This window comes from Cibotium barometz, chromosome 48 (genome assembly GCF_041138505.1).
Source record: "Cibotium barometz isolate CiBa-2024 chromosome 48, ASM4113850v1, whole genome shotgun sequence".
NCBI classification, from domain to species: domain Eukaryota; kingdom Viridiplantae; phylum Streptophyta; class Polypodiopsida; order Cyatheales; family Cibotiaceae; genus Cibotium; species Cibotium barometz.
The window spans coordinates 36,996,213-37,014,900 of NC_141093.1; the positions used below are offsets into that span (position 1 = coordinate 36,996,213).

The 18,688-nt window shown below is 42.3% G+C and overlaps 1 protein-coding gene across 1 annotated transcript in view; it reads right to left on the minus strand.

The window, feature by feature from the left end:
• The window catches only part of LOC147611142 (U5 small nuclear ribonucleoprotein helicase), a 194,069-nt gene extending 179,598 nt beyond the window's left edge, over positions 1-14,471 (minus strand). The window contains exons 1-6 of the mRNA XM_086785805.1: positions 14,205-14,471; positions 13,517-13,632; positions 1,508-1,569; positions 1,259-1,421; positions 238-733; positions 51-116 (exon numbers count right to left, since the gene is read on the minus strand). Of these exons, the coding sequence (XP_086641931.1) occupies positions 51-116; positions 238-733; positions 1,259-1,421; positions 1,508-1,569; positions 13,517-13,632; positions 14,205-14,219 (918 nt within the window). The 5' untranslated portion in view covers positions 14,220-14,471. The remainder of the gene's footprint in view (positions 1-50; positions 117-237; positions 734-1,258; positions 1,422-1,507; positions 1,570-13,516; positions 13,633-14,204) is intronic.
• Between the last annotated feature and the right edge of the window lie 4,217 nt (positions 14,472-18,688).

The window sequence follows — 18,688 nt, forward strand, 5'->3', positions numbered from 1 at the left end:
ACAAATTGCAGCTAACTTCAATCAATAGAAGAGACTTGTTTTGACCATGCCTGTAGAATCATTTGAATCTGCTCGAAGTCAACATCTCCAATTATATCAAACAACTCCCCAGCAATCTGTTTAAGCAAAAATTGCATATTAAGAGAGAGACTATATCCAAGAACACACATGTAGGAGCTTCGGCTTTACATACGTATTAAGACCAAGTGAATACAATCAATCTCACAGCATTCATACCTCATCCCCTGTACCCTTGGAATCCAGCACACATAGGAGAGTCATAGCCAGCTCGTCTCCAGAAAACTGTGCTCCTAAGTGTGCAATTTGATCACATAGATCCTTAAACCACCTTAAACCAATTTTTGTGGTTCTATTTGTCAGTGCAACCATTGACATGTCAATTGCATCCCCGCCACTCATGAAAAGACCCTCGTTGGCTGCAAAACCTTTTTGTTTCTCAACTAATACCTTCGGCTGACCTGTTTCGAAATCCCAATCATCATCTCCTTCTTCGTCAACCCTTTCATTTGATCGATAAGATGGACTTTTGAAATCAAGGTCCATTCCAAATTCATTGTCAGCTGATGTGTGTACTTCAGTAGATGTACATCCTTTAGCATTTGAAGAACGCAGAAGATGGACTTCCAAGTCATGAAGCCTCTGAGCTACTATTGTAGTCTTCTCAAAACTTACATCTGAAGATAAAGATCCGAAAGTTGAAAGGAGCTCCTCCCTGCTAGTGAACAGCATGAACAGCTTATCAATTAGATCAATCTATAAAATATAGTGAGAACCAAGTTAAAATAAAAATATCTCCCATCTAGTATTACACTAGCCTAACTCATCATGACAGGTGTGCCATCAACAAGATGACCAGTACAAGAACCATAAAAAAGGGGGCTATTGAAATGTCAAATCTTGGGCCCAGTCAAGAGTAAAGTAGAGAAAATCTGCCAATGGGGGGGGAAGCATTGGAGCTGTTTGCAGCCTACAGGAGTAGCAAAACTCTAAGATGCTAAGTTGAGATACTCTGCCTATAACTAGGAGTTCATAGCAGCTCCCAAATAAGAAATTGTCATAAAAAACTTCTCCCATTTACAACAATCCAAATCACACTATCTCCACAACAGAGTCAGGGCATAACCCATCAAATTCAGTGTTCCGTTGCCATGCAGAGTGTACACAAAGAACCGTTAACTTCAAGGTTTTGATTAAGCCATTACAAGCACCTAGCTGTAGAAAGCAACAACAGGCTCACTTTTTTTTATTTACACCAGAGGTTGAATCCTGTGGCTCTCTGATGAGAATATTGTACACAGTTGTTGCTGCTTCATAGAGCTCCTCCGAGAGGAGCTCTCCACCAACTAATTCTGCCACTGCACCAAGGAATTCTTCGTATGTTTTTCGAGCATGAGAAGGTGCTGCATACATCATATTATGCAAATTAAAATCCACCCTTGAAATTCTAATATAGACACTGACTTTAGAAAAAGCTGCAGCCATTTACCTTCCTTCCAATTGGGTAGGAGTCTTTGAGCAAGAACTGAAGCTCCTATCGATGGGGAAGACCTGGACCAAAAAGAGAATTTACACACATGAAAAAGTGAGTTCTTGAACCATCTAGCAACAGAAGACACCAGCACTAACTTGAGTCTTGGACTAAAACTAAGACTTTGCCATGTTATGGGTCTACATCTGTGTGGATCACTTGGTTATGTTCTCCTTTAGGTAGACATTGATGGGGGTGTAAGAGATCACTGCTCTACCCTCAGTATCATATGATGCCCAAGATCCGGCTACCTCATGTTTGTAATGTCTCCTTTATGGGGAGCTCTCATATCTGAGCAGTTCAAATGCCATTTTAAGCTTTAATCATGAAGCGCATGTGTGGACCTTGCAAGGCATGTGTTGTAACTTGCATCAGTGGAGATATTCAGCGATAGAGTTTTCATTGTACTCCATTCCTTTTTTTGTGTAATGTTGACCATTATTTAAGTGTATTGAAAGATCTTGGGTGTGTGTGCAAAAGGTCACACCCAGGATCTTGTAGCGCATGTGTGGAGCTTGCAAGGCATGTGTTGTATCAGTGGGGATATTTAGCGGTAGATTTTTCTTTGTACTCTAGGATCTTGAAGCGCATGTGTGGAGCTTGCAAGTTGCAAGGCATGTGTTGTATCAGTGGGGATATTCAGTGGTAGATTTTTCTTTGTAATCTGTTGCTTTTTTGTGTAATGTTGTAAACGGAAGGGCAACTGTACACGGAAAAATCTTATCATGAAATCTGAAAATACACATAAGCATGCCAGATAAAACTAGATGACAAATCTGCACAGTACACCGCACTAGGGGCCAAAAGATGGGCTGACCACCCCCCCCCCCCCCCTTGATGGCTAGATTACCAAAAAGGAATCTGCTTCCAATACAACTTTGCGGGTGCCTAGGGTTCACCACTAGCTACACCTGTTTCTTCCAATACAATATGAAAACAAGAAAACATAACATAAACTGAATTTGCTGACAATTCTCAGCACAGGTGAGCATTCCCGGCATCAAGCAGGACAACTATGGATAGCCCATAGCACTCCCACATCAGCCCGGGACAACAGAACATCATCGTCTTCTTCCAGTCTGGCTCATAGAGCAAGTCAACCAGCCCTCAAAAGCTGTTTTCAACAGTCAGCCAGCCCTCAGTGCCTCAAAAGAAATCGTCCAACAGCAGTACACAAGCCTGCAAGCCCCCGGTCAAAAGGAAAACTGTCGGAATGCCCACGACCAGCTCTTCCTCTCTGTTTTTATCATCTGACCAGCCTCTGTTCAAGCTGTAAATCAACTGGCCAATAGTGGAGAACATGCAAAAGGAGTTGACCAGCACCTCCCATGCACCTGTTAGGTTTTTGTCACGGTAGAAGGCTATAAACAGCCTGTAGAAGCAGTCGACCAGCTCCCATGCACTAGAAAAAGCTGGAGTCTTACTCGAGATCAGAGCTCCTCCGCCAGTTTTAGCTCCCACGTGTGCTTTTTTGGTCCAGAAGGGGGAGCCTACTTGAAGGAGACTCAAATATTGTCCAGTGCCCAGCTTTTGGCCGCCACATGTATTAAATAAGTCCTCCTCAATGTGTACTCACTTATAAGTTGTCCGGCCACTTATAAGTGAGTGTGAACCTGCACCAATAATTATTAGCATGTGAATTCATAAAGCTGTAAATTGAGTTTTTGGGGAACACTTACCTGCCAAACACATGTAGACCACCTGTCAGTCCCAAACAGGTGTGCACATACACGTCCCCACAGGGTGCCTAGGCGTCCCCGGCCCCATGGGCAACGCAGGCAGAAATCTCAAGCATTGTCCAGGCAAACAAGACAAGTCATCCAAAGATAAAATCAAAGTCATGCACACACATGAGTGCAGCTAGACTGAAAGAAACACCCATCTGCTCAGTTGTATCTGATAAAATGTCCAGGGCTCATGATCCTTCCGGAACCTTCCCAGAACATAAATACAAAAGATCTCCAAGATAGCTAGTCCCAGGGAATTATATCATGTCAGGCTCCATGAGCCATACATGTACACCATGTCAGGCTCCACCAACCACACATGTACTATCATGTCAAGCTACACCAGCCATACATGTACTGTCATGTCAGGCTCCATATGCCACACAGACACACCATGTCAGGCTACACCAGCCATACATGTATGTCATGTCAGGCTCCACATGCCACACATGAACACTAGAAAAAAAATAGAAGCTGTAAGGAATTTGTGACAAATGTTGACCATTATTTACACGTATTGAAAGATCTTGGGCGTGAATATAAAAATGGCCACGCCACATTGTTGTATTCTCAACCATGATTTGAGAGCTTTTCTAACATGGTATTACAGCCAAAGTTCACAAGTTTTGGCTTGGCACACACATCTTCTTTATTAGTTACTGTCCAAATGCAAATCTCGAGAAAAATGGCCGGAAGGGTGCACCCATCTATCTAGGGAAAGTTGACATGCTCATGGTAGTGTTTGTCTCAACTATGAGGAGGCTGAAATTTTGAAGCAAGATGAGGACATACTACACAAAGCAAAGGGAGGTTAACCATCAATTTTGTCACCAAAGTAAATGTCACATGGATTACTTATGTGAGTGCCACGTGGACATGATTCTCACCATTAGTGAGTTCAAGGGAAAGGTTTAGGAGTAGAATTGGGTCGGATTGGAGCAAATTTTGACAACCCAATAGGACCTCATAAATGCCTAGGACATGCACCCATATAAGTGGGACATCTTTTGGGTGCATGTCCTAGGGAAAGTTGACATGCTCATGGTAGTGTTTGTCTCAACTATGAGAAGGATGGAATTTTGATGCAAGATGAGGACCTACACAAAGCAAAGGGAGGTTAAGCATCAATTGTAACGCGCGGAAGCTCTGGGTAGTCTTCTTTCAGCCCTAAACACTCTTGAAGACCTCCTGATGCAAAAACGCACCATGATGCAAAAACGCAGGTAGAGAGAGAGTAGAGAGAGAGAGTGAGAAGTGCTGGAATTTCAGTATATACTATGTACAAAAAAGGTACAATTCTGTACAGCACTTGGCTGCCCACTTGAAAAGGTGATAAACCCTAATTCTGGCCCCCTATGGGACCCTCCTACTGACTCACACCCCTAGTGGGCGGAATCCCTAAGACATTGAGCAAAGGGGCTATTTATAGCCCCTTGGATTAAATGATGAACTGGCCGACTGCTGGTCGGCCAGTTACAGCTTCATTAAAATCCCTTAAACTCAGCCGACTGGCTCTAGTACTTGTCCTTGATGCGCCGACTGCTGCTACACCTTCTGGTACAGTCCACCATTCAGCCGACAGCCATCTGGTACTGCTGATGTCAGCCTTCCTGCAGCCGACAGCCTTCTTGATCCAATCTTGGCTCCAAGTCCTGCTCCATGTCCATCTTCTACTGGTTCATAATCTTTATCTGCTTGCCTCTTCTGGATCTAGCTCTGAGCATGTCCATGGCATCTGTGATGCACATGACATCCCCCTCTGCTAAACTTGATGACGGGAATCCAACCTGCTCTTGGATGACTGTCATCATCCCAATCCTGTTCCGAAGTCCCTCTGTCATCATCCATCCCTGGCAAACCTTTTTCTCTGAAAATCCGATCTGTTCTCCAAACCACTCTGTCTCTGATGAAGATCTATGCATCTGGTCTTCCTCTAGTCCACAATCCATTCCTGCCCTGACTCTGAACACCGTCTTGGTCTTCGTTCCTGGAACTGAGTCTGGCAATCTCACATCACCCTTGGAGGATCAACCTCCCTTGGGACCGTTCCCTTAGAACCCATCTGGCTCACGGAACTGCCATCCCCATCTGGCACTGTGGAACACCACCAACAAACCTCCTGGGAGTTCTTCCCGATCTGTGTTCCTCGCCTTGGGCTTCGAATCCGTGTACTTTCCTGTACCTTGGACCTGTACACCATCATCTGGGACTGAATCAGCGTTTAGCGTAGCTGAGCCTGATGCTCTGATACCAATGTAACGCGCGGAAGCTCTGGGTAGTCTTCTTTCAGCCCTAAACACTCTTGAAGACCTCCTGATGCAAAAACGCACCATGATGCAAAAACGCAGGTAGAGAGAGAGTAGAGAGAGAGAGTGAGAAGTGCTGGAATTTCAGTATATACTATGTACAAAAAAGGTACAATTCTGTACAGCACTTGGCTGCCCACTTGAAAAGGTGATAAACCCTAATTCTGGCCCCCTATGGGACCCTCCTACTGACTCACACCCCTAGTGGGCGGAATCCCTAAGACATTGAGCAAAGGGGCTATTTATAGCCCCTTGGATTAAATGATGAACTGGCCGACTGCTGGTCGGCCAGTTACAGCTTCATTAAAATCCCTTAAACTCAGCCGACTGGCTCTAGTACTTGTCCTTGATGCGCCGACTGCTGCTACACCTTCTGGTACAGTCCACCATTCAGCCGACAGCCATCTGGTACTGCTGATGTCAGCCTTCCTGCAGCCGACAGCCTTCTTGATCCAATCTTGGCTCCAAGTCCTGCTCCATGTCCATCTTCTACTGGTTCATAATCTTTATCTGCTTGCCTCTTCTGGATCTAGCTCTGAGCATGTCCATGGCATCTGTGATGCACATGACATCAATTTTGTCACCAAAGTAAATGTCACATGGATTACTTATGTGAGTGCCCACTGCCATGGACACGATTCTTAGTATTAGCAAGTTCAAGGGCAAGGTTTAGGAGTAGAATCGGGTCGGATTGGAGCAAATTTTGACAGCCCAATAGGACCCATAAATGCCTAGGACATGCACCCATATAAGTGGGACATCTTTTGGGCACAATATGAATCCAATTAAGAGATATTTTTGATCATATTTTTTGGGTCTAGAAAGTCCGACTAAAAAATGGCCAACCATCACAAACCTATAAATAGGCAATTAAAGAAACATATGAGATGATCCATGTGCCGGTATCTCCAAATGCCAGTTCTCATAGCATCAAACACAAGTTGTGGGTCAAAAGAAGGGTGTTCCCACGTAGCAAGTGTCACCAAAGCATCAAAATACGGGTTGCTGACATGTAAAAACACAACGAAAAAATTAATTTTTTTTTAAGTACTGTCGTGGCACTGTCACGTGGTAGGATAGCAACGCAGGGCAACCTTACAAGCTTGGAATGATGCAACCAGATTCTGGAAAGCAAAAGATTAAAAGCTTTTTAAATTCTAAAAAAAGAAGAGCTTTTATTATTAAAAAGATGCTTTTTGGAGTATAAGTGAGTTTTAAAGCATTTTCCCAAGTGCTTTTAGGCAAAAACTATAAATTCAGCTGTTATCTCATTGTTAAGACATGTAAAAAGATAAGAGAGCTCTCTAACTCTAAGAACTTGTACTCAAGACTCCTCCAAGGAGTTTTATCTAATATAACTCAGAAGGGGGGGGGGGAGGGGGCGGGGGGGGACGGTCAGCCCAACGCTATTCCGACCCCTAGTGTGGTGTCTTCTCTCTCTTCTCTCTCCCTCTCTCGTTTATTTTCACATTTTCTCAAGGTTTTACCCATGAATTTGTTGTTTTCTTGAAGATAAGCTAGGTATCATGCCGCAACCCTTACGAAGGCCTATTACAATAGTATAAGAGCAAAGGTTATACCTCTCCTACAAGGGATAACGATCTTTACACACAATGCTTTTTGCTTTTTCTTCATGCAATGGGAAGCACTCACCACCAAGAAGAGGACCAAGCCACCAAAACTGGAAAGCAAACCCAAGAAGACCCAAGAACCCATATGGTCAAAAAAACTATGACCAATTTGGACACTATTCTCCAAGATCTCAACTTGATGAGAATCTTTGAGCAACTATCTAAGAAGATTGAGCAAGTGAAAAAAGGGAACGAGCAACCAACAAAGGAGGATGCGGATGAAAATCAAGAGTCTTCATCAGAAAGATCTCCATCAAAGAGATTACCAAGTCCTCCACCTTCTCGTGGAAGGAAGAGGAGCCATTCCAAATCAGCCCACTCTCGTTGTGGAAAAATCCACCACACTTGGAAAAGGTCTAGGAGACCTAGTTACAAAGAAACGAAAACGAGGAAACATTTTGACCCCTAGAAACGGGAACATTTCGAGGGATGCGAGGAACAAGAGAATGCCATGTCATATCTTCACTTTTAAAAATTTTAACAAAAATCAAAATCCATTGAAATTAGAGATGTACAAAACATAATATAATGAGAGAACTTCAAAATGGAGTTGTAAATTTCAAGTTTCAAGCCTTGACTTGTAGGCCGAGGCCTTTGAAAAAACGAGATTACAAATTACATCAATCATCAATGATCAATGTCAATTCATAGATGATCTACAATCAAGAGTGACGAGTCAAAGCTTTAAGCAAGAGTACAGCGACAAAATGAATTGATAATATATGATAAATCAAAACTACATAGTATAATGATCAATCATGGGAATGGCAAGTCTGCATGTGGCATCGACAGAATCCGCATTAACTGCATCTCCCTCTACTCTGTGACTATTGACTGAGTCATCATCGCTATGAGACCCGAAGCCAATGAAGCGCTCCTCCATGCACTTCCAAGTAAACTTGTTAAGCAAATGCAAGTTCGCATTAAGAAAGACTAGATCATTCACCTTTGTTATGCCAAGGCGATTCCTCTTCTTTGATGTTATGTGACCAAATGAGCTCCACAAGCACTCACAAGAAGAGAAACTAGCCCCCTGGCTAAGAATGCAAATGACCAACCGCTACAACTCCAGGGTGTTAGCTCCATAATCCTCCCGCCATAAAGCTAATCCAACTACAAACCTCTCTGTCAAGGCATCTGCATATGAGTCATCATCGCTATGAGACCCGAAGCCAATGAAGCGCTCCTCCATGCACTTCCAAGTAACCTTGTTAAGCAAATGCAAGTTCGCATTAACAAAGACTAGATCATTCACCTTTGTTATGCCAAGGCGATTCCTCTTCTTTGATGTTATGTGACCAAATGAGCTCCACAAGCACTCACAAGAAGAGAAACTAGCCCCTTGGCTAAGAATGCAAATGGCCAACCGCTACAACTCCAGGGTGTTAGCTCCATAATCCTCCCGCCATAAAGCTAATCCAACTACAAACCTCTCTATCAAGGCATCTGCATATGAAAATAGGCCCATTTTGTTCCTGTAGAAGCCCAACTGAGTTTTGATGGTTCTCCTCAGAGTCTGATCTGGCACCAATCTCTGGAGACTCCAGAGTCTTCTCCCATCCTCTGGCCACCTCTCCATCAATCTCCTAGTCTCTTGCCCCTTGCCCTAAAACTCCGGATCCAATACAAATGTTGCTGCCTACAAATGTGAGTGGTAGCTATCCCACCATGACTGGCATAGCTCCCTCAAGTCCTCAAAACCTGTCAACATCTGGCTCAATCTCCCTAATGTGCTCCACCATCTTATCCAGTCCCTCATATACCTTGCCAATGCAAGGGTCATCACCATCAACAAGTCTCATCATGCGAATGGTAGGTGAGACAACAGCAAGCACATGATGAACTTGTTCCCAAAATCTCTCATCGAGTACAATCTAAGAGCAAGTTGTACCTACACTAGAGTGGGATTGTGGCCAATGCACCCAGTCATCACTCACCACAAGCTGCCTCAATGCATTCTTGCACTCATCCAGCCGCTCCAACATGAAGAAGTTATAGGCAAAGCATGTGTTGGAATACTTCAACAAATCCTTGGATCCAATCTTGCGAGACTGCAAGAATATAATGATGGCGTGTGATGAAGGTCACCACCTCTCTCCCCATCTCAATGACAGGCAAGTAGTAAGGCAATTTCCCAATGCCCTTCAAGAGATTGTTAAGACAATGGGCAATTAATGGACTACAACATATGTAGGGATAGCATGCCTCAATGATTGCTCCTGCATCCCTATTGGCATTTTCCCCATCTCCAATAAACTGCAAGACATTTGAGGCCCCAACATACCCAATGGCTTCACTTCACTCTACAAATCAGCAAGTCTCTTTGCGGTCTTCCCTCCCTCGGAGTTGTTAGACATCATCATCTCCTTGCTACTGGCTCCTCTTTGGTGTCCTTTTTGAGCCCCTAGGGCTGACCATGTTAGCTTGAGGGGCTGGTCACCCCTCACACCTTTTTCCCCCATTTATGGAGTCGTGGGTTATTATTTGCCCATGTCATGTGCTGGTCAGCTGCCCCTTTTAGGGCATATATATATAGCCGGGCCTGCCCTCCCTCACACACACTGTATTCGACTCTTGCATGCCTTGTGCCCCTGCGTTTTGGCTTGCTGCAATCCCTCACATACAAGGTGATCTTCCCCCTCCTGCTCAGGACTTGTACCAGCATGTTCATCTTGTTTGGTTGATATTGAGAGCAGGTATCCACCTGCATTTTTCTCCATCTCACTCTCTCTCCTGCGTTTCCACCTTCCCATCAACTGCTATGCATTCCTTCATGGTATCTGAGCCCCGGTGACTTGCAGCATTTGTTGCTCCCTCTTCTTCCTTCATGGTATCTGCATTTTCCTGCTGCCCCGTATTCTGCCCTGTCTACAGCCCTTCTCCTCTGCGTTTTCCTGCTGCCCCATATTCTGCCCTGTCTACAGCCCTTCTCCTCTGCGGTTTTCAGATCTGCAGCCCTCTGGTTGTTGCGTTTTCCAGACAGTAGCTGCTGATAGCTCTACCTTCACTTGGGCTTCATTGTTTTCATCTGAAGGTACCTTCTCTTCAGCGTTTTTTCTCATTTGATGTGTGGAAGCTGCTCAGCCTGTATTTTTAGGTTTGCAACCTCTTTGTTGGCTGTGTTTTCTTCTCCAGTGGACACACATCAATTGCAAAGGGGGTTTTGTGTGGATTGTGGCTTTGGTGACAGCTTGTTACCTGAGGACACTAGATTTTATCATGCACTTGAGTTATGCCAGATGTATGCCCATGGCTGGCCTGCTTAGTGATCTTGGCTGATCAGAGGGAGGCACAGTGTGTTATTTGGAGACACAGATCTGTGTGCATAGATCCTCTGTGCTAAGAAGGATTTGTGGGCCGTCAGATTGGATATACAGGTGTAAACTCTTGGCTGATTTTTGTGTTGTACTCAGCCATTCATATTATTATAATTGAATAAAAAAATACCGCAAGGGGCGCCAAGCTTTGGGGCCAACAGGTGTCGCTATGTTTTCAGATTTGGGCACTCTAGCTCCAATCTGCTTTGTTTTCACATCTAGACTACAAGTGGACGGGTGACTGCTAGTCTACCGCACTCTGGTTTTCTATCAGAGGCCGGTTTCACTGGCTGACTCGTCTCGGATTGGGCTCATATGGGACCAGTTCACCATCCCAGGTCCTGCACCTTCTGTACAGAAATGTCTACGTGGCATCCAAGTGCGGGATGCACGTGACAGAGACAGTCTGAGTGGGAAAGGTACCTCCCATAGATTGAGTTTGCTTATAATAATAGTAAGCATGCGACTACTAGTTATAGCCCATTCATGCTTATGTATGGTTATCAACCAAAGTCACCTATAGCCGTTGGGTTAAGGGGAGTCAAATTGCAATCAGAAGTGGACTTCTTGCAAGATATGCAAGACATGCTGAAAATTGCAAGGGAAAGTGTAAAGAGTGCTCAAGATTGCGCTCAGTTTTACGCCAGCCAATGACGAACTCCTAGTACCTTACAAGAGGGCATGTGGGTGTATCCTAAAGTCCCAAAGGACTCTAAAACGATGAGAACTGGTAAGGTTTACAAGCTATCTTCTCGATGTTGTGGTCCTTATCAGATCACAAAGAAGATTAGTGAGGTAGCTTATCTGTTAGCACTTCCTTCTGGAATCAAGATTCACCCTTAAAGGAACGTTTGGGTGAAGGTGATGAGATTGTCCCAGTGGAGGAGATCCCTAACCTCAAGGATATGACTAGTTATATTCCCCTAGAGTCCGAGTTGGTTCTGAATCATCGTACAAAACAGTCTCGGAATACCGTTTATTCAGAGTACTTGATCAAGTGGAAGGGAGGGTCTGAGGTCAAGGCTACATGGGAGTCAGTGCATAGTTTGAAAAGTCGATTCCCCGAATTCATTGTTGAGGACATCAATGGTTCATAAGGGGGGATAAATTGTTACGTCCCAGGGCTAACTAGGCTTAAGACCCTCAAGTTGGGTTATACCATAGCCCAAGGTTAGGTATCTTAAGTGAGGGGATTAGTAGCTTTTATGAGACGTGTGCTATATTTGGCTCCTGGTTTATAGGAGGCCTATATTAGTCACTTTATGGGTCAGTTTTGAGAGAGAGCTCCTCAAACCTAGACTCTAGGCCTTGAGACTACTCCGTGCTTACATCCGATGGGTGTGTACTGGTGGTATGGGATGCCAGGGACTTTGCACGTGAAGCCATGTCTCAGATGCTACTATCCCCCTTGCTCGGGGGTGAGCCTGAATGGCTCTATGGTTGGGCGGTGAGCTTCATGCTATGTCCTTTTATTTCCATGTTTATGCTTAATCATAGGGTTTATCTGGTTGGGGCTTTACACAAGGAGTGGGAGTATCTGCCAAAAAGGTCAAACCCAAGGTCACTATGTGAAAACCGTGAGGACAAGATGCTCCCCAAAGCCAAGCACAATAGAAGGACATTCCGCATGAAGAACCATGTCTCAAGAGCAAGAGAGAGACGAGCTAGGCTCACAGCAAGCAAAAGTTAAGACAAAGCTATATCTATCAATTGAGGATAGCTATTTAATAAGTTGGGGAGATGTCACTCAAGCATCAAAATACAAGTTGCTAGCATGTAAAAATGCTACGTACAATAACAACAACAAAAATTAAAAATTTAAAAAAAAAAGTTAATAAAAAAAGTACTAATGTGGCGTTGACGATGGCAATGCTAATGTTGCACTGCCACGTGGCAGGATAGTAGCATAGGGCCTTAGAGGCTTGGAACAATGCAACCATATTTTGGAAAGAAAAAGATTAAAAGCTTTTAAAATACAAAAAAACAGAAGAACTTTTATTATTAAAAAGATGCTTTTTGGGCTATAAGTGAGTTTTAAAGCACTTTTCCCAAGTGCTTTTAGCAAGAACTACAAATTCAGCTATTCTCTCATTGTTAAGACATGTAAAAAGACAAGAGAGCTATCTAGCTCTAAGAACTTGTACTCAAGACTCCACCAAGTGTTTTTATCTAATATAGCTTGTGGGGGGGGAGGGGGGTCGACCCAAGGCTATTCTGATCCCCAGTGTGGTGTCTTCTCTCTCTACTCTCTCTCTTTTGTTTATTTTCAGATTTTCTCAAGGTTTTAGCGTGAAAGTAACCTTTTGCCATGCATCCGTAGCATCAATGGGCAGTAGGACACAACCGGATCTTTTACAAATCTGTGTTTTAGCCAATGTATATATATATATTCATTCATGAAAGACACCCGATAAGGTCATCCTGTCATCGTCTCTTGTGTATTTGCACTCAAGTAATTGAAGTCATGTAATTAGCATTAACTAGCAACTTAATCAATGTTTAATTAGCATAAATCAAGCACGCTTCTGCAAGCATGTCACATTGGTATCGGAGTGCTAGGAGCAGCCCCCAGCTAGATGAGCAGAAAGTTGCATGTCCATTAGTTCGCATAGATCTCTGCATAGGGTTTTAACATAGGTCTTTGCATTAGTTAGCATGCATGAGTCTTGTATACAGTAAGAGTGTAGGTAGTAGTAGGTAGCAAGATCTGCATATGTTCTTCATGGCAGACATGGAATCTGTTCTCAAGCTGACGACCTACTCTCAGTGTCAATCAAAGACTTGGAAGCACTATGGGGAGAGAGAGAGAGAAAGAGATTATAAATTTATGTGTATGTATGTATGTATGTTGGCTGTGTGTGTCCACCTGAAACATACTTCGCCCTTGAATATTTAATATACATTAATAATATGGAATGATCTGCAGCCGTAATGAAAAACTTGTCTGACAAAAAGGGTTGACTTCACTATTTTAGAATAGCATCACCTTTGGCGGCGCTTGCGTTCGAGCACCAATTTCCGGTCCAAGTAAGCTTGATCAATGTCCTGAATGCTACTTGACTGATTGCTGAAGGTTCTCAATGTGGTGGTTAACCGAGGCACCTGCCAAAGACCATTGAAAAAAATGTGGACTATAGCTTTAGAAAAAGTAAAACTTTCATGAAAAACAATTCAATCATGCATCCAAACAGGAAAAAAACAGGCCATACTATCCCTAAGTCTATAAACCATAATTAAAACAATATAATCAACACAGGTTAAACATGATTAATACAGTAAAACCAGAGCTGTATCCACATAATTTTCCATCCAGTCATGCATAAAACTAGCTATGAACTTAGAACCACATAATCAGCATAAGTTAAAGATAATGTACATAGTTTAACCATAGCATACTACCGCATCCGATCAGGCCAAAAGCTAGCACTCCTAGCCCTAAAATCCATAAAGAAGTTTAATTTAACATAACCACAGATGGAAAAAGGAAAATGCAAATGCTATGGTAGGTAAACCTATGGCTTAGAATTATGATATTTTCTCCAAGGGAATTTAGTTTTCAAAGTTGAAAAATGACATTAAATCAATGAAAATATTCTTGATGCCCTTCTAAGCATAAAAATTAATTAGAATAAATGTTTGATAGAAACGCAAGCTTCATAGCTTAATTATCTCACCTGTAGCACAGGCATGATTTCTGAGAAAACGCCGAGTGGGAAGACGAGGGTGATTGAACAGTTCACTGATTAAAATCGCGTTGATCTTTCTGTGTGCGCGCGCGTGTGAGGGAGGGGGTCAGAGAGAAGCCAGCTTGTAAATCTATTTTTCTAAGTTATTCTGCACTTTAACTATTACATAGCTTAACCTATAATCATTAACAAGCATACGCCATAATCATTAACAAAATACGAATAATATGCACCCCAAACATTTTTGTGGGGTGCATTAATTAATAAGGAGAAGGATTTATTAAAATTGCGAAGCTTAATCAACAAGGGGAAGCGATAGGGGCTGCAATACACGTGTTGGAAGCTATTTGCATGCATGCAAACGTGAACATGTGTAAGCCCTTTATTTTGCATGTCTTCTCTTGTCTTTCTCGATTCTGGTCGTGGTTGTCTGTCTTTCCCGTCGTCTAGAACCTATGCTCACGTTTGTGGCTGTTCGATATGCTTCGTGGCCATTTTTCGACGATGGTTCTAGCACAGTTGTGTGTTCGTGGCTGTTTGATATGCTTCTTGGCTGTCTTTCGAGGATGGTTCTAGCACAGTCGTGGAACCATGGTCGTGGTCGTCTGTCTTTCCGGTCTTCTAGAACCAGTGCTCGCGTTTGTGGCTGTTCGATATGCTTCGTGGACGTCTTCCGACGATGGTTCTAGCACAGTCGTGTGTTCGTGGCTAGTCGATATGCTTCCTGGCCGTCTTCCGAGTGACGATGGTTCTAGCACAGTCGTGTGTTCGTGGTTGTTCGGAATGCTTTTTTTTGTCGTAATATCTGCCTACTATCTGGGTTTCTTGAGGCGTATGGAAAATACTGGACTTTTCTATTTCAGAGCAAGTTATAGTCTCATGCCCTATTTAATCATAGTCTGTCTTTTGAGGTTGTTCATTGTGCATGTTAGTTTAATAGTGTGTCTCTTGGTCTTCATCAAGAAGAAAAGCCAATCATGAGATTAGTAATATCATGAAATTAGATCGTCGTCCATCATCTTTTGTTTGTACTTAACCTCTCCCATCATTTTAGTTTTTTAACCTTACATTCTATTTTTTAAACCTTACATTCTAAGATTTTTAAACCTTACAAATTATAATGTCAAAACGAATATACACCACCAAAAAATTTTAATTAATACATTCGAGTGAATATACACCACCTAAAAAAAATACGATTCTTGGCTAACTAAATAATATTATTATTAGTCAGCACCCAAAATGTTTTTGGGTTTTGGGCACCTTAACCTTTTTTAAGGTTTTAATTAATGTGGGTCATAGATTCTTTATTTTTCCAAAGGTTTAACTCAAAGCTTCAAAATTAGCATTTAGGGTAATTCTGTTAGGTGTCTCTTTCTCCCATTTCCATTCACTTCTTCTATAAAGCTAGTCGTTCTCTCTCTCTCTCTCTCTCTCTCTCTCTCTCTCTCTCTCTCTCTCTCTCTCTCTCTCTCTCTCTCTCTCTCTCTCTCTCTCTCTCTCTCTCTCTCTCTCTCTCGCGCGCGCGCGCACAAAGGTTTTAAGGAGAGAAGGGGACTAGCACACGGAGGTTTTCAAGTGAGGAGAGGAGAGCTACCCTCTAAGACTACTAGAGATTGGGAGGTGCAAAGTCATTTCAATAAGGAGACCTACCCAAGGACTAGTTGAGGTTGTGAAGTGCACAATTGTAGGAGCAAAAAGGAGAGATGATGAAATGGCAATTGCCTCTAGATGGCCTACATGCCTCCACTACCCAAGGTCGAGCTGAGGGGTGACGAATTTGAAGGGCTTTCTATATTAATACGATGAGGGAGTTGGAGGGGTTCCATAGGTGCTTGCATCCTTAAGGAAAAGGCAAAATTCCCATTGCTTAATGCCCACTAATAGATAAAACCCAAATTGTTTGAAATAGGACACTAATATGCAACCACAACGTTTTTTATGATCTCAGCTATAAAAATCAAACTACAATATGTTATCAATAAAACATAAAGGTTATCTTAAGGTCTAATTTGTTCTTTTGTATAGCATGCAAGGGAGTGCAGGAGAATGCTCAAGTATTGGCCCTCTCTCTCTCTCTCTCTCTCTCTCTCTCTCTCATGAGGCTTTGCCTTTTGATGACGAGAAGTTTTTCTCTAGTGTCTCTTGATATCACATCTCTAAAATCATGCACATGATGAAGTATGAGTGATATGTAGGGCTATCAAAGAAGAAGGGGGTTGTGGAGGGGGTAGGAGCGCACGAAGTAGACCACGAGGTTTAGGGGGAGTGGGAAGTTGTAACCATGAAGAGGGGGGGTACGTTTTTTTGAACTAATGTTTTAGCTAGTATACGTTAATTAATGCCCATCTTTGTATTAATTAAAGCTAATCACATTTTGAGTGAATCACACACCGCTTTAATTACAACAATGAAGTTTATTAACATACTAATTGAATTGAAATGGGCTCCCTTACAAAGCGGTTAAACCAACAAAACAACCTAATAGAAAATAAACATGGCCATTGGTTTATGTTCTGCACAGTTTATATTACATGAAGGTTACATCTCGACAAGGATATATAGATATAAAGGAGTCTCCTTCAAGTATGGCTCTCTTGAGCTCTGTTATCTTGTCACATACATATTGAATGTTAAGCCTGGTGTTACACAAAAAGATAAGGCATCCAACAGCTTCTTGATACAAGCCAGCATCAAAAGAGTCACCTGCATCTTCAAGACTTAGTCGCAAACATGGCTCCATAGGTGTAGCCACAGGTTTACAGTCTTCAAGATTGAACCTCTTCAACAATGCATCTATGTATTTCCTCTGCACCATAACAATGCCATCATTACGCTGCCAAAACTCAATGCCCAAATAATAAAGCAATGGTCCAAGATCTAACATCTCAAAAGACTTCTTTAAATCAGCTACTATAAAAGCTAAAATATGATCATCATCAGGGCCTGTGGGCTGCTGCATGTCATCAACATATAACATGATGACCAATAAAACATCCTTAGTCCCCTTAATATAGAGGGTACTATCAGTTAGGCTATTGTAGAAACCTTGTGCAACTAAGTATGCATGTATCTTTTCATACCATGCTTTGGGAGCCTACTTAAGACATATAAAGCTTTCTTCAATCTGCATACTTTTTATTCCTAACTTTTTTAAACAAAACCACGAGATTGAGATACCTCATGCAAAAATCTCCATTCATAAAAGCAATTTTGATATCCAACTAACGTAGATTTCCACTTTAACGTGCTGCAAATGCAATGATAGTTCTAATGGTAGTCATATGACATATGGGCATAACCTACATTAACATGAGATGCATGATGAGAACCTACACATGTTCTGCTAGGCAAAGAAAGGAGTGGCCAATATGTTGTCACACAGTGTTTGCACTAGCCATTTTGGCATACTTTTTGACTCCACAATTTCCCTTCTTTCCTCATCAACTGCATTATCCACATTTGCATCATTAATAGGCTGATTTGTGGGTTGAAAACATGCTGATTTGTAACCTATGTGGGCTGATTTTCACAGCATTCCTTGAATTACCCAAATGCCCTATAGCAATGTGTCCTATATTAACAATGGAAGGAGAGTGTTAAATGTCTTGCGACCATACATTTTGCTATTTTTTTTACATGAAAGCAAGGGTTAAATTGTATCTCTACATATACAACATCTCTACTCATCACAAGAATCCACTTGGTAGCAGGATGATAGAGGCGGTAACCCTTACTTTCTGTGCTGTATCCCATAAAAATACATTTAATAGCTTATCATCAAGCCTACTCTGGCGAAGTTGCTTAGGCATAAGTGCATAAGCAAGACAACCAAAAATGCGTAAGTGAGCCACAGAGGGCTTTCTACCGTTCCAAGCTTCAAAAGGCATAATTGTATGCAAGGCCTTCATAGGACACTTGTTCAAAACATATATTGCACGCACGATTGCTTCTAGCTAGAAACCGTGAGGTAATTCCTGACTTTTGAAAATACAACATGCCATCTCCATGAGAGACCTATTTTTATGTTCATCAACTACACCATTTTGCCAAGGTGTATAGGGCATAGTACATTGGTGTTTTATGATCAACCATGGTATGCATGAAACTCCTTAGACATATACTCCCCCCTCGATCAGTATACGCAACAAGATACCAATCTTACATGTAGAAGCATTTTGAACCATAGTTGTAAAGTGCCTAAAGTATATAAAAACCTCTGATTTCTGTTTCAATGGATATACCTAGGTATGTCTAGAATAATCATCAATGAATGTGACAAAATAGAGGTAGCCCCAATAGATGATATCCTTATAGGACCACATACATTCACTGTGTATAAGCTACAATTTTTGGATAGCTCTAACTGAACCATCTTTGGGAAATGATGCCCGCTGCATTTTTCCAAGAATACAGCCCTACAAACATGTTTGATAGGGGCTTCAAGATGTGGTAGCTCAAACACCATGTCA